We start from the raw sequence: 15,607 nt of genomic DNA on the forward strand, positions 1-15,607 counted from the left end.
TTTTCTATGTAGGCTGTTGACTACACAAAACAGAAATGAAACAAAAGCAAACAGATGGCAATTATAATGGTTATGTGAATACTGCCAAAAAATGACATTATTTAAACAATCCTGCTCATACCATTTCCGCACCAAAGTTAAAATGCTTACAGCAGAAATCTCGATGCATAAATGTGAACAGATATAAACCAAGTTTAAATTATACAAATGCTATATAAACCAAACATGCCTTATATGTTGAGCATTCAGCAATTATTGTGTGTAATATTGTATCTTGGCAATTGTTTGGTATAACGCTCTTTCAATCTGGTTTTGGCTATGCAGTCATTGCTGGGCCTCTGCAAATATGCAACCCTGATTTAGTGAATGAAGTGTACTCACTTGTAAAGGACCTCCATTCATCCCAGACAATTAGCAGGTAAAAGGTTTCACACTGCAGCACATCTAACCACCAATCTGCTATTTTTTAAATCATTCTGGTTATATATTGTTTTAATTGCGTACTCTTTCATTTATACATGACAGAATGTACCGAATGTACTTCTACTTGACAGAACTGTATTTACTTATATCATATCCTGTTACAAGTAATAATGAATGCAATATCACTGCAAAAACTCAAAACTTGCCCTCATCAAAATGCCACCACTAGACTGGTTCAACAAAGTTTGAATGACTTAAAAAGACTACATTTACAAAGAATGCTTGTCAGTAACTTCAGTCTGTTCCAGTCTGTCTGCCAAACTAGGGATAATCCAAAGGCATTAGCTTTTTTTTTCTTAATTACAGAAATCCATACTGAATAGAAGTCAGCTGAGGATTTAAACATCACATGGGGGTCAGGATGGTGTGACTTAGTTTGAGTTCCTATTGGACAACAGTCAGCACACCACAGCAAGTGGCTCATATGTCAGTGATGCCATCTGATTAGATTAGATTAGATTCAACTTGATTGTCATTGCACTGAGTTCAAGTACTGAGACAACGAAATGCAGTTAAGTATCTAACCAGAAGTGCAAAAAAGCAGTAAAGTGCAGAGTATGTGCATACTGTATGTATAGTGGTAATATGTAAATAGATAAGATATATACAGTATGAAATAAGATGTGGTGTATGAACAGTATTGATAGTATAACAGTGGTGAGACTAGCAGCAATAGAAGTAGGTAGTGCAGATATGATATAAGTATATGTAAGTACAAGTGATGGAAGTAAATGAAGATAAAAGTAAATTAAATGAAAATGAAATGGTAGTAGTAATGTTATATACAAAGAAAGTTAAGAGGTTTGGTATGATATAAGAATGATGAATACACTATGGACAAGATATGTATATAAATAGATATAAATATATAAAAAAAAATGTGCAAATGTGGCTGGAGGAGGGTGTGTGGCAGTCCAGGCCAGGGTGGAGGGGGGAAAGTACAGTCACTGGAGGAGGTGTGTGTGTGGGGGGGGGGGGGGGGGGGGGGGGGTAACCAGGGGGGGCTGTCACCGTGGTGCAGAGTTCAGCAGGGTGACAGCCGCAGGGAAGAAGCTGTTCCTGAACCTGCTGGTCCGGGAACTAAGGACCCTGTATGACCCTTATGTGTTGGAGTATAGGGATTTTAATAAATATTGAAGGAAGCTGAATGAATTAATGAAAGGTCTTGGCAAAATCCTAATTTGACTCAACCAAATGAGCAGTATCGCTATTTCTTTAGTCCATTGTTTTGGAGATTTCACCAATGTCTTGGACTCTTTTATTAAATATGGCAAAGTAATTCTGAGGTAAGATTTTAAGTTTAAATTCAACTGTTCCACCCTCTGTGGGGGAAATAACTGTTCTGTATTTGGACTGGTAACCCGGCCAGTAACGCAGAAATTGTGTTAATCCTCTAGAGCCAATGCTTACACAATACATGCTTTCAATAGAGCACTGGGCTCAAATGCAGTGCATTTCTTTCCTATTGAGCTTTATAGAGTGGCATGACTTTTGGCATGACATAACAAGTTTTACTTGATGTGGTGTAACAGTTAAGATATTGTAAACACTGTGTTTTTATCTGAACCAGCAAGGGTTTTTTCAAAGTCAATGTATATGACAGATTGTAAATGCTGCTACATTGTTCCAGAGCAAAGTTATGACCTGAATGCTTTAACCTACCACTGTTATAAACCTATTGCAAAGAGAACTCTCAGATGCAACATGTTGGAAACTAAACAAGTGTTGTGAGATTATGATATGATGCAGTGGACGACTGTGGAAATACTTTTGCGCAATTAAGCAACAAACAGAAAACGTTCTTTTTTTCCGTTTTTTTATTAACTTTATTCTAGTTTCACAAGGGGAACATTTCTTGGAAACTAAGGTTGAATTTTTTTTCTTTAATGTAACCAAGTAAAAGCAGAGTCTTGGTTGCTGGAACGAAAATAATCGACAGGGCAACAGGAAAGGACATCTAGGATCATGCCTCCCGTTCATAGATCCGCACAGCCACCACATCATTCATGACACATTTCTGGAAAAAAAAGTTAGATACAGCAGTGTTGAAATGATTGGGCTTGCAGTCACTTAGATTTTGGGCAGAATACTTGACTAATGTTGGCAAAAGGCTGTCCATTCTAGACATACAAAAATGGATGACATTTTAGACAGAACTTTAGGGTTGGTTTTTACAGCAACTCCACTATAGCAACAGAGCTATTAATTCTGGGTCAAGAAAACATGCAAGCACAGCTTTCATAGGATTAGTAGGCTACATTCTTTCATTACATTCCTGGGATACGCAAAAGATTTACCTGCTTTTTCAGCTAAACTGACCACAGCACATTAACGGCTCTTGTAGTGACCATGTGTATATTTTCACTATTCGTCACGTTAATCATTAAATGCTCAACATGATGAGGACAAATCCCAGGATTGTTCAGAAACGTTCTATGGCTTACCGCAACCAGTTTTCCATCCTGCAAGTCTCTTTCAACTGTGGTTTCCTTGCCATCCCACTTCTGTTTATGCAGAAGTTTACCATTTTCCAAGGTAATCACAGTCTGAGAAAGACAGCATAGTATTCTGTATTAAAGCTATGAAGTAACATGGCATTTTAATGAGCTACATCAAAGGTTATCCTTTAAGCACTCACCTTAGTCTGTCTGTCATCTGTAGTGATTTCATCAAATTCTTCATTCAATTTGAATTTGATCTCTGTGGTCTTGAATGTGCTTTTACCCTTTATAGATATGACTCCCTGGTCGTCCACACTGATAAGTAGACTCGGCTTGACCAAGTTTCCCATTTGGCGAGTAGCAAAGCTCATACCTGTTTTCAAAAGGTGACTTTATAATCATAATTTCCATTAATGTACAATTCTAACAATAAATCTACTGCAACCAAGGCCTTGGATTCTAGAATAAATGTACTATGCACATATAGCTTTGTGAGCACACTGAAATTAATTTGAATTTTAACCACAAAACAACATTATGGTCATTGTCTTTAGTGAGCTGATCTTACCTACTGCCTTCATGTATTCGTCAAAATTCTCACTGCTGGTCATTGCCCATGTTCCTACAAACTGTTCAACCATTTTGATATAGGCCCTTGGGTATTTGTGTTAATACAGCTGACCACCTTCCGCGATGTACGAACAGTTAACTACTTGCGATGCATACATTTAAAGAGACCTACAACACACGTGTCAACTTTTGCAAACCAATCAGTTCAATAAAAGGCAGTATCAAATGATTTCATAGGCGCAAAGAATGAGGAGATTAAGGGTGCGCGTCCACATAAAATCCGTGAGGCATTGTGCACTGTTTCAAACGAGAAAATTCTGATGCAGTGGGCTTACCTACAGGAACGAGTTCGCTGAAAAAGAACAAAGCAAACCTTGTTTTTCAAAGACAGTTTGATTACTTAAGCCTGTAAATGGGTATAGCCTACTGCAAAATGCAATTACTGGGTAATTGATATATCCTGACTGCGTCAAATTTGACTCCATATGAGGTGCAAAAACTGTGCTATTAGCAAAACACATAATGGTGTAGAGTAGACCTATGACTGAAAATCAACTTTAAAATGTTAAACGTCGTACAGTCGAAGACGTTGCCTACACCGTAGGCCTCCCAAAAGAAACCACTAGATGGCACTGTATATCATGAACATCTCCAGTAGTCTTGGATTTCTCCGTAAAGTTTAATTTAGTTTTTCACGAAAGATTTCTCACCTTCCTGTCTGCGCTTCATTTTCTCGCAGCCAATAATACACAAAAATGTGAGCTAGTCGTCTCTTGCACAATGAGTCACTGCATAAATATATCACTTGTCAAATGGGACGCACATTATTCATATCATTGCTCAATCAATGGCATATTTGGTGGGCTTTGGCTTGGTGTTATATATATGGTATGGTATATACTCTGCACAAGAGTATTTTGCAAAAAACTCTTGTTGCAGGAGATATACAACTACAGTCCTGTAACTTTTGTGCAACATAAGCATGTTTGTTTTCAACTCATGTAGGCACAAGGTGTGTGTAGACAGTATATTTAACTATACAATACAATATATTTACACAGAAGAGGATTAACTTGATGACCTGCACAGTACTCAGCTGCAAATTCACTTCTGTCCACAGTTCATGAAAATCATAATCCTTTACTCTACTTACAATTGCTATCCTTGCTAGAACCCTTGACCTGCAGTGCTTTAAAAAGTCACAAGTAATCAATGACTCTATTAAGAGTAGAGTAGAAGAGTATGCACTGTTTTGCAAAGAGTGTTATGTTATTGATAACTGAATAAAAGTGACTGTGTTTGGTAATAATAGGAATAGGGGTTGGTGGAGTTCCTGGAAAGCTATGGGTGGACTTTGTGTGTAATAAGTATGGTTTACAAGGACAGGCTGGTACGTTGTTGCAGTGGGAGCTCTGTTATTTGAGAGATTCAGTTCAAATATAAGCCAAGCTGAAAAGTTTCACAATCTTTTCTGAAAAGATCTAATAAACTGACATTTTTCACAAACTGCCCCACTGCTGGCAAATGGGGACTGCTGCCAATTATCTGTAGACCTATCTAGCTGGCTATGTGAGTTGTATTGTCTATTCATAGGACAAAGAGGCAGTCCTGACACCATCCCCCATGACCCCAGCAGTCAACTCCAGCTCCCCCACCACAGCAGGGGCTTGGGTCCTTACACAAGAGACTCCTCCTCTCCTACCATAACATCAATGCACTATCAGTGTCACAGAGGGACAGTAACAGGCTGAACAAGACACAGAACCTCACAAAGCAGCCACATTCACCAATTTGACTTTAAAGTCTACATTTATGTCTCTTTTGTGGTATATATATATTTGTCTTTCTATCCTTTGCATATATAACTTGTTTCTTTTTTGGCAAAACACAAGCAAATAAAATCGTATGTGGAACCCTACTTTGATTCTGAAGAGTTGGAAGTGTGGGACGAGGCAAATGTTAGAGAGAGGGTAAGAACATGTAAGAACAGGAAAGAACATGTGGGGAGCTTGTGTTGGATTTTCAGTCCTGGCCTGCTGTCTTGCTGGTCGATACATTCACTTGCTGCTCCTGTGGTCCAGTGAGGCCTCAGTGAATATGGGATTACACTTCTGATCATACTCTGACTTAGAAAACAGAATATCATTCTGGATACCAATGGGACTGCTGTTAGTTTTTCACAATCATGGATGTCATTTTTTTCTGCCACTTTATCATCTTTTGAATAGTAACATCTGGTTCATCTGTTCCTGGACTATACAGAACTGAGTTTCTGACCGCTGCAAATCAGTAGAAAATGTGTTCGCTGCTGTCGGGTATTTAGAATATGCCCTCTGGATATTGCTCAGTGTATTATGAACAAACTCAAGCTGAATGTGTTGCCAATAAACTTGACATCTGTTGCAATGTTACAGGCTGGCCCTCCTGTATGTGATCAGCCCAAACTGTTTGTTTGAGATCAACTGTAAATTTAAGACTCTGTACACAGACACTATATACAGTCATTGATTGAGATCAAAGTACAGTCCTGGAATCAGGCACAACCCCTCTTTATTTAAGCATTTCGGCTTCATGGTTTAGCAGTAGATCTTTCCCCCAGAAGCTCCTTGCCAGAGACCTTGCAAAATTTGAAAAGATCAATGAGTCCCACAAGCGGTCATCTTTGCCAGCTCATGTGTTTCCACACAGCCCTCACAATCAGATAGGGGGAATGGAGGACAGAAAACTCCCTCAGATTGAACTTTAGACACTACTGAATAGATTTTGACTTCATACCTCCCATCTCAAGTTTGGTAATACAGGACAAACATACATTCATTATTCAAAATTATTCAAATATTCAGCATTTTCAAAATATCTGAAATCAACCTTTCAGACATAACTGATACCAAAAACAGTTGCGCTGAAAAAAAAAAAAGAAAAAAAAGTGGGCAAATTGTTTGTGTTGGTCCAACAAACAAGTTTACTTTAAGCGTGTGTGTGCGTTATATAGGCCTATTACAAAGGTCACCAAATGTTTGTCTTAGCAGTGGATAACCAAAAACATACAAATTAAAAAGTGACATTTCAAATTACTCAGAAAAGGACATTTTTAATTAAAGCACAATGCGTTACATAGCACACATTCATGGTCCCATAAGCGAACTTCATGTTTATCCAATTTACATTGCCAACCAAAAACATGGAACTGGACACGTCGTGTGGCAGTACTAAAAACAAATGAATGGATCACGCCTCCCGTTCATAGGTCCTCACAGACACCACATCGTTCATTATGCATTTCTGTAAGGGAAAACATAATTTGTTAAAACACGAGATTCCATCTGATTTGAATGTTCATAAGACAATTATTAAAATGACAAATTGAAAAGCAAAAATGCCCAAGGACATAACCGTCCATTAATGATTTAGATCATGCTTCACCCCCCAGCATGGGCTAGGCCCGCGCATTTTGCGTCATGACTGCAGTCACAGCTTGCATTTAAAGCCAAGCCGAGTGAGTAATCAAGAGCATCGATGCCAAGAGTGAGTGCAACCAAAGGTGCAGGCTTGCACTTTCCCATGTCAGCGTTAGCCACACCACCCCACCCTCCTGCAAGGCTGCAAACAATCTGTGCAAATGATCGATGGTCTGCATTGCTTACCAGCGAGTTATACTTTCAAAGAACCATAGGAAATGAAATCCTGGGCATGAGTTTGACAATTGAAAAAAAAAAAACAAAAAAAAAAACCCACTTAGCTATTAGGTCAAGTCATTTTAACAGAGTGGCTAGCTTACCGCAATGAGTTTTCCATCTTGAAGATCTCGTTCTATCGTCGTTTCCTTGCCATCCCATGACTGTTTCTGCACAAGTTTTCCGTTTTCCAAAGTAATCACCGTCTATTAAGGAAAGCACGGTTTCAGAATGTTGTCAAAGAGCACCATGAGGCCATATGTTATGGGGCGACGTTAACATAACGCTGGATAAACTCACCTTTGTTCGTCGGTCATCGGCAGTCGTTTCATCAAACTCCTCGTCCAACTTGAATTTGATTTCAACCGTCTTGAACGTGCTTTGAGATTTTAAGGAGACGACTCCCTGGTCGTCCACGCTTAACACCAGGTTTGGCTTGACGAGGTTCCCCATCTGGCGGGTGGCAAAACCCACACCTAGAAGAAAAAAAAACACAGTAACTGCACCTGCTTGCCACGAGACAATAGACAACATGTTTCAATGCTAGCTGTGTCTTTAACTAGCTAAAGCGAGGCCGTTGACTGAGCATGGCTAACGTTACAAACATTAGAAGCTGTGGGAAATATAGTAACGGTACTACTCGTCACCAATACAATTCCAGACCAACAGGCAACCAATATAAAACCACCCATTTGCTGTCTTACCTATCGCCTTCATGTATTCATCAAAATTATCACTGCTTGTCAGTTTCCACGTTCCAACAAATTGTTCAACCATTTTGCTGAAGGAAGTCAACTTCGAAAGATACAGTCCTTATAACGTTCCTGGCTTCAGAGTACTTCTTCACAGTGCCACGCCTGAATTTAAAGAGGCTTCTACATGTTCTAAGCGGTACAAACCAATCAATTCAATAAAACGCGGTTTCAAAGATTTCATAGGCTCAGACAACGAGGAGGAGGAGACTTGGGAGATGTTCTGATAGGGCATGGGCACCTAAAGTCTAGTTTACAACAGCGTGGTCATTTGTCCTACATTTTGATGTGAAGATTCCCTTGTCTGACAAGATTCAATGAACACGTGACTGCGTTTCTCTATGATTTGTTTCTCAAAATGTAAACATCAGATGCTGATTAACTCCGATTTAAAGCATAGGTTAATGCAAACATTGTAATCAAATATGACTGACCATATTTTAATTTCACTGTTAAAAGCAGCTTTTATGGGAGATTTGACTTGCATAGATTCATAGACTTATATCCAGTATAGTAGGCTTCGCTACATTTCAAATGCAGGAATCACTAAATGCAAGTTACAACATGCAGTTGCAAATTACATTATGCAATAACCATTGTGTTTGCACAAAATAACTATTTGGGAGACCTGTGTGACTCATATGAGTCCTACTGTACTAGTACTACTGTCAGAGATGGGCCCAGGTGCAGGCTATTATGACGGGCCCTTGTCAGTGGCGTAAGGCAGTGGTTCCCAAACATTTTTGGGGTGACCACGCTCTCCATTCGCTACAACACTGGAGAAAGTATTTTGAGTATTTTAAATTACTCCACTCTAAAGTATTTAGTTGTTTACGTTTTTACGTATTTTGTTACGTTAGATTTTTTTGGCCCTATCAAATACAAAGTACAAAATACTCAAAAGTCATTGAAATACGTATTTCAAATACAAGTAATTGAAATACTGCCCATCTCTAACTATTGTACTACAAGCATGTAAGAATGCAGAATGGATTGCATGTGAGCATTCTAGAGTGAAGTCAGGGAGACACTGACCTCTGAAATGGACATTTTTAATTCAGGACATGCCTGTCAGATGTCCATGATCTTTCCAAAACCATGTTCATGCAACATTCAATATTAAATTCTGTTTTACTTGCATTGAGGAGAAATACCCAAACCCTTACATCCACAAGAACCTGCATTCTGATTGTTTGAGTGTCTTTTCAACCTTCAAATAGCCACATATAGAAGTTATTTAATACAACTTTCTGTGAAATTGTTAATAACATTTTTGTTTGACTTATAGCACTTGCAATTTTCAAGGCATGATGAAATACACTCCACCAAACTCCAATATGCATGTGCAATCTAAGCCTTGTGTTTCTCTTTTTATTTCTTTGCCCATGAAAAATACCTGCAAAACACCAAATACAAAGTACCCTCATGCATGTGTAGAGACATGTCAGGAAATTCAACTACGGTACGTGCATACTGATTGTGGGAGAAGCAAAATCATTATTCTCACACTATGTGGTCTTGAGTGTTTTCTGTAACAAATAAGACTTTCAAAGAGTCATTACTGAGTGCTCCCCACTGGCGTACTGACACACCTGAGTTTAAGGGCAGCAGAAAAAACAAATGCAAGTCAAATATCAGACACAGAAGTCGCACCTTAGTGAATGCACATACATTTATTTACCTACTTCTTGTAGCAGCCAGATAGTGGTTGCTCTGAGACTAAATGTCTCTACTATTCGCCTGGGCTATATAATGAACAATTAAAACATTAACACGATTCAGTTGTACTAGCCAAACAGTAAATTGTAAACCAAAGTGATGGGTATCACTGTCAGGCAGTTATATTGTGTGCATACCACACAGTGAAGAGATTGTGTGGAGTCTGACGTTCGGCAAAAAATGCTTATATTGCTTCTAGAAGCAGGTCTTCACATGTTTAACTTTGGACTAGTGGAACATGCACGCATGCCACTGCAAACAGAGTAGGTGTGTATTATTGATTTAACATATCAGCTGAATCATCTAAATCCCCACAACTTCAAACTGTGTGGACGAATACTATATAAGGTACAGTACAATTTTAAATACAAATACATGCTGAGTATATTAGCACATTTAAAATATAAATAAACATTGATATAATCCTCTAAAATGACAAGAGCAGTATCAGTATTTCCCATTCCTCTTTCACACTTGTGTGTGAATCAAGGGGACCACTCTGGTTGGGTTGGGTGTATCCCTATATATCCCCAGTGTCTGACCAATAATAAATAATGGAAGCAAAAGGCTTTTGGAAAAGTCTACCAAATATATACAACCCCAAATCAGAAAAAGTTGGGACGGTATAGAAAATGCAAATAAAAAAAGAAAGCAGTGATTTATAAATGTACCTTGACTTGTATTTCATTGCAGACAGTATGAACACAAGATATTTCATGTTATGTCTGGTCAACTTCATTTGATTTGTAAATATAAATCCATTCCTGCCATTCAGGCCTGCAACACATTCCAGAAAAAGTTGGGACGGGGGCAATTTAGGGGTAGTAATGAGGTAGAATAATTAAAAAATTAGGCCTATGTGATTTGAAACTGATGTCAACATGTCAGGATCCTGCTGTGTCTTTGTGTTTCCTTGTTCCTGACGTGTGCTTTCCACTGTTTGTTTATTTTGTCATGTGCTTCTTGTGTTTGTTTTGTCATGCCATGTGTTTTCTGTCTTTGTCCTGAAACTCCGCCCCCACCTGCCCTCACTTTTTTTTCCGTCACCTACCACACCTGCGTTGTTAATCACCCTGTTTGTTTGCCTGGTTGGTTTCTCCTGTGTCTGGTTGTCTAGTTCCCCCTTTGGTATTTAAGTTCAGTCTGTCTTGGGTTTCGCGTGGGTTCGACAGTTTTAGCATGTTGAGAGAATCTGGTTATCTGTATTCTTACCCGTAGGCCTATTCTTTCTCTGCCCTGCTTCCGTGTTTTGATGTTTTTTGCCCTGCCTGTTTTTGGACTCCTAAGTTGGAGTCTTCTGTGTTTCTGTGTTTTGGGATTTCTTAGTTTTTGCCTTTTGATCTTCTGTGCTTTACCCTTTTTTTAAATTAAAACCTGAACTCTGTGCATCTGGTCTGCGATTGGGTCCTTTCCTGAAAACCCTGACACAACAGGTCATTGTAATCATGATTTGGTTCAAAAGCAGCATCCAGGAAAGGCCTAGTCCTTTAGGAGCAAAGATGGGCTGAGGATCACAAGTTTGCCAACAAATGCGTGAGCAAATTATTGAAATGTTTAAAAACAATGTTTCTCAAAGAAAGAAGGGATTTGGATATTTCACCCTCCACGGTGCATAACATAATTAAAAGATTCAAGGAATCTGGAGGAATTTCAGTGCGTAAAGGGCAAGGGCGAAAGCCTAAAATGAATAACCGTAATCTCCAATCCCTCAGACGGCACTGCATCAAGAACCGTCATTCATCTACGGTAAGCGATATAACCACATGGGCTCAGGATTACTTTGGCAAATCTTTGTCAAGCACTACAATATGTAGTTACATCCACAAATGCCAGTTAAAACTTTACTGTGCCAAAACCTTATGTTAACCGTGTCCAGAAGCGCTGTTGACTTTTCTGGGCTCGGAGGTATCTGGGATGGACAATCACACAGTGGAAACATGTATTGTGGTCAGACGAATCAGTATTTCAGGTCTTTTTTGGAAGAAATGGACGCTGTGTGATCCAAAAAAAGAAAAGGACCATCCAGACTGTTACCAGTAACAAGTCCAAAGGCCAGGGTCTTTCAGGGGTTGTGTCAGTGCCCTTGGCAAAGGTCACTTAGACTTCTGTGATGTCACCATTAATGCCGAAAAGTGCATAGAGATTTTGGAGCAACGTATGCTGCCTTCAAGAAGATATCCTTTCCAGGGACACCCATGCATATTTCAACAAGACAATGCAAAACCACATTCTGCACACATTTCAAAGGCATGGCTGAGGAAGAAGAGTGTGCGGGTGCTGACTGGACTGCCTGCAGTCCTGACTTGTCCCCAATAGAGGATGTGTGGTGTATTTTGAAACACAAAATGCGACAACGAAGACCCCGTACCGTTGCACACCTTAAGACTTGGTTGCAGGAAGAATGGGATAAAGTTACACCTGAAACGCTTCATCACTTGGTGTCTTCAGTCCCTAAACATCTTTAGTGTTGTGAAAAGGAATGGCAACATTACAAAGTTGTAAATGCTTTACTGTCCCAACTTTTTTTGGAATATGTTGCAAGAATCAAAATTGAATTAAGTGTTTATTTTGAAAAAACAATAAAATTCATGAGGTAAAACATCAAATAATATGCTGTTGTATTGTTTTCAATGTAAATCAGGTCAAAGAGAATTTACAAATCACTGTTTTCAGTTTTAATTTTAATTTAACATACCGTCCCAACTTTTTCTGATTTGGAATTGTAGAAATATTTTGTTGTTTTAATGGGCTTGAGATGTATTTAATATATGGGTTCAGTAGAAATTCTTCAGCTAAACTTAATACTAAAATATACTAAACATTCAGATTGGTTTTCAGCTACCATTTCAAATGATGATCAAAGACATAACCCAAATCTAAGTTTGGACTCCTAGTGTGTGTTCTGCTACCCATACCCACTATTTGCTATTCTATTTATTTTGTGGGTGCTAAAATTCTGCCTTTGATTACCTCTGTAGTGCACTGATTGTGACAAATGTGCAGTATATAATATGATAATAATCACTACTACTACTACTGATATTACTACTAATAATAATAATCAGTGGAAATACATTCCATGGCTCCCGGCCTCCATCCCCAGGACCAGTAGGGGGCTGCACTCTCACTCTCATACACATAGCATGGCTGTGACATGTCATCAGTCAGAATCTGTGGTCCAATGGAAACAGATTTGACAAGTAACCAATTACAGGTCATCTGGTGCCCGGAGGACATACTGCCTCAAACATATACCTCTTTCACTCATGCATTTGCCTTTGTTCCTCAAGTAATAAATACACTTTTACTGGCTTTTGGTGGTTAAAGGTGCAGTCTACAATCCTGGCTAAAAGTGGTTCATATTTGAGCTCAACAGGCAATCAAATTACACACCTCCTTACCATGCTTCTGAAGCAACGTGTTGATTGGCTGGAATCGTGTATGGCTTGGTCCGAGCATTTTGTTTATTTCCCATTACCAGAGCCTATAGGCACACACACACACACACACACACACACACACACACACACACACACACACACACACACACACACACACACACACACACACACACACACAGTGAGTAGAATTTAGTGGAATTCCACAACAGTGTAATGGCTTATAATAAAAGACTGCACCTTTAAATGATGAAGGTAGTGAGAGATGAAGATGAAAGGGGGAGCAAACACAGGGTCAAAAGTTGACAGAAAAACAGTACAATCAATTATTTTATGACACCACTTAAACTTAAGGTGTGAAAGAACTCAGCCTTTCTTAAAGTGTTTGTGTTCTCCTTCTCCATCTTTCTCTGTCTTTGTGCCCTTCCTGGTCATGACCTTCCTCTCTCCCCCCTTTCTCTCTCTGTCAGTCTCTGATAGAGATGTCCATTGTTCCCCAATTAGTGCTTCGGGAGTAAATGGTGCAAGAGATGAACATAGCCCTGAGGAAGTGCAGCACACACCCACACAGAGAATCTCTCTCTCTCACACACACACACACTCTCTCTCTCGCCTCTCTCAGACACACACACACTCTCTCTCTCTCTCTCACACACACACACACACACACACACTTTCTCTCTCTCTCACACACACACACACACACACACACACACACACACACACACACACACACACACACACACTCTCTCTCTCTCTCTCTCTCTCTCTCTCGCCTCTCTCAGACACACAGTGTGCCCCTTCATACTTCTCTTTGGTGGAGTGGGATTCTTGTGTGAAACAGCAACTGCCACGGCAATTGTGTAGTGCCCCTCTGACCCCTTGACACCATGGGAAAGTGCTGTTCTCAGCACACACATACACTCACTCAGTCATTCATCGCCTTTCATACTTCCTCTCTCTCAAATACTCATTCTTTCTGTCTCATGTTCTATTTCATTCAACCGAGCAAGCAACCTGTACATTCTAGCAGTATTAAAGGGAAAATGTGTACTAAGGACAAAAAAAAATTGGTCCAGTATTGAGTTAGAACATTATAACTGGCAACCACAAAACGGCTATACAATGTAATCCTATGGGGCATGCATCCATGTCAAAGTAAACCTTTTTCTACAGAAATTGAAACTTAAACTACACAAACTTCCACAGTAGTTTTTTTCCAAAGTTTCTTTACAGTTATTGAAGTAAGCAGAAACAGGCGTATCTCTGTAGGGATTCTTACCATAATGTCAGAGACTTATTTTAATACATGTGATTACATAGCCATTTTGCAGTTGCCAGTTATAGCGTTCTAACTTAGTACTGGAACAATTTCGATCTCTGTTGTCCCTAGTAAGAATTTGGACCTAAAAAGAGGAGAAAATAGGGCCCAGGTTAAAAAAATCTGCAGTTTCCCTTTGAGAGACAAAAACCAAATAAAAAGCATCTACTGGGTGTAAGCATTGTAATACTAATAGTATTATAGCATAAAATGAAATTGATGTGACTGGTGAATCTAGGTTACTATACAATGATATGCCAACTGCTCTGCAGGTAACAGGGCAACATCCCACTCCCAAGGTAATTTGTCATTTTTCTGAAGTAAATCAATTGTCCCTGTAGCCACCAATCTGAAACACAGACTATTTCAGTAGCGTGTACTCTTGATCCTGTTGAAACACAAACCAAGGAACTCCACTAAGCACCAGCAACACTGGAAGCAGCAGAACCAGGAAATGCTGGTTGGAGGGATAAGACCTTTGAATGGATACTCAGAGACGAGACCTCATTCCTCAGGCTCCAGTGGTACATGGGTGTAGTTTAAATACCAGAGCCATTCTCTCAGCACACAGAATCTCTGTGTGTGTGTGTATGTGTGTGTGTGTGTGTGTGTGTGTGTGTGTGTGTGTGTGTGTGTGTGTGTGTGTGTGTGTGTGTGTGGTGTAAGTGTGTATGCCCAGAGGAACTCCAGGAAAGCTCTGTGGGTGGGCTTAATACTTTTCCACACCTTAAATCTGGACTCTGATCACTGACATGCCTATTGGTATAAACAGGAAGTGCTGGGACATATGTGCATTTGCAGGAATAGTATAAATGACTGGAGACAATTTCTGAATGAGTATGTTACCAAACTAAAACAGAGATCTTAGGTATATTGACAATGCAAATGATTTAAGGCCATCTGTATGGTTTTACAAATGCTCACACACAGGTCAAGGATAATTTATATCTGCAGTCACACAACGGCACACAGACTTGCAAAGAGGCACTCAATCAGTCATCTGGGACCTTCAGACAGCATTCCTCTATTTTGGCACAGTTACTGAGAGGCATCACTGTCTAGAAATATGAGATAATTGCACTGATGCTCATGTTTTCCAGTATACACATGTATACCCATTCATAAATACAGACAGAAAACACATAAAATATGGAAGGGCAAAAGAAATATAATTCCTCATAACAAATACACACACACACACACACACACCTACGCACACACATGCACACACACACGCACACATACCAGT

General features: G+C 39.4%; 2 protein-coding genes across 2 annotated transcripts; both read right to left on the reverse strand.

Moving 5' to 3' along the window:
- Positions 1 to 2,282: 2,282 nt before the first annotated feature.
- LOC105899315 (fatty acid-binding protein, adipocyte-like) lies at positions 2,283 to 3,652 on the reverse strand. The gene is made up of 4 exons (XM_012826482.2): positions 3,493 to 3,652; positions 3,122 to 3,297; positions 2,928 to 3,029; positions 2,283 to 2,500 (listed from the first exon to the last, which is right to left on the reverse strand). The coding sequence occupies exons 1-4, from the start codon at positions 3,563 to 3,565 to the stop codon at positions 2,447 to 2,449; spliced, it is 405 nt and encodes a 134-aa protein (XP_012681936.1). The 5' UTR covers positions 3,566 to 3,652; the 3' UTR covers positions 2,283 to 2,446.
- A 2,375-nt stretch (positions 3,653 to 6,027) lies between these two features.
- On the reverse strand, positions 6,028 to 8,040 carry LOC105899314 (fatty acid-binding protein, adipocyte-like). The gene is made up of 4 exons (XM_012826481.3): positions 7,873 to 8,040; positions 7,469 to 7,644; positions 7,273 to 7,374; positions 6,028 to 6,776 (listed from the first exon to the last, which is right to left on the reverse strand). Exons 1-4 carry the CDS (start codon positions 7,943 to 7,945, stop codon positions 6,723 to 6,725), a joined length of 405 nt encoding a protein of 134 aa, XP_012681935.2. The 5' UTR covers positions 7,946 to 8,040; the 3' UTR covers positions 6,028 to 6,722.
- Between the last annotated feature and the right edge of the window lie 7,567 nt (positions 8,041 to 15,607).

This window comes from Clupea harengus, chromosome 1, assembly GCF_900700415.2.
Source record: "Clupea harengus chromosome 1, Ch_v2.0.2, whole genome shotgun sequence".
Taxonomy (NCBI): Eukaryota; Metazoa; Chordata; class Actinopteri; order Clupeiformes; family Clupeidae; genus Clupea; species Clupea harengus.

Bases quoted from the DNA above. Each gene is read 5' to 3' on its own strand.
- LOC105899314 (XM_012826481.3), bottom strand. From the start codon at position 7,945: ATGGTTGAACAATTTGTTGGAACGTGGAAACTGACAAGCAGTGATAAT. The intron at 7,375-7,468 runs GTGAGTTTATCC...TTTCCTTAATAG, and splicing joins CCGATGACCGACGAACAAAG to ACGGTGATTACTTTGGAAAA. The intron at 6,777-7,272 runs GTAAGCTAGCCA...TTTCCCTTACAG, and splicing joins AAGATGGAAAACTCATTGCG to AAATGCATAATGAACGATGT.
- LOC105899315 (XM_012826482.2), bottom strand. From the start codon at position 3,565: ATGGTTGAACAGTTTGTAGGAACATGGGCAATGACCAGCAGTGAGAAT. The intron at 3,298-3,492 runs GTAAGATCAGCT...TTTTGAAAACAG, and splicing joins CGAATACATGAAGGCAGTAG to GTATGAGCTTTGCTACTCGC. The intron at 3,030-3,121 runs GTGAGTGCTTAA...TGTCTTTCTCAG, and splicing joins CAGATGACAGACAGACTAAG to ACTGTGATTACCTTGGAAAA.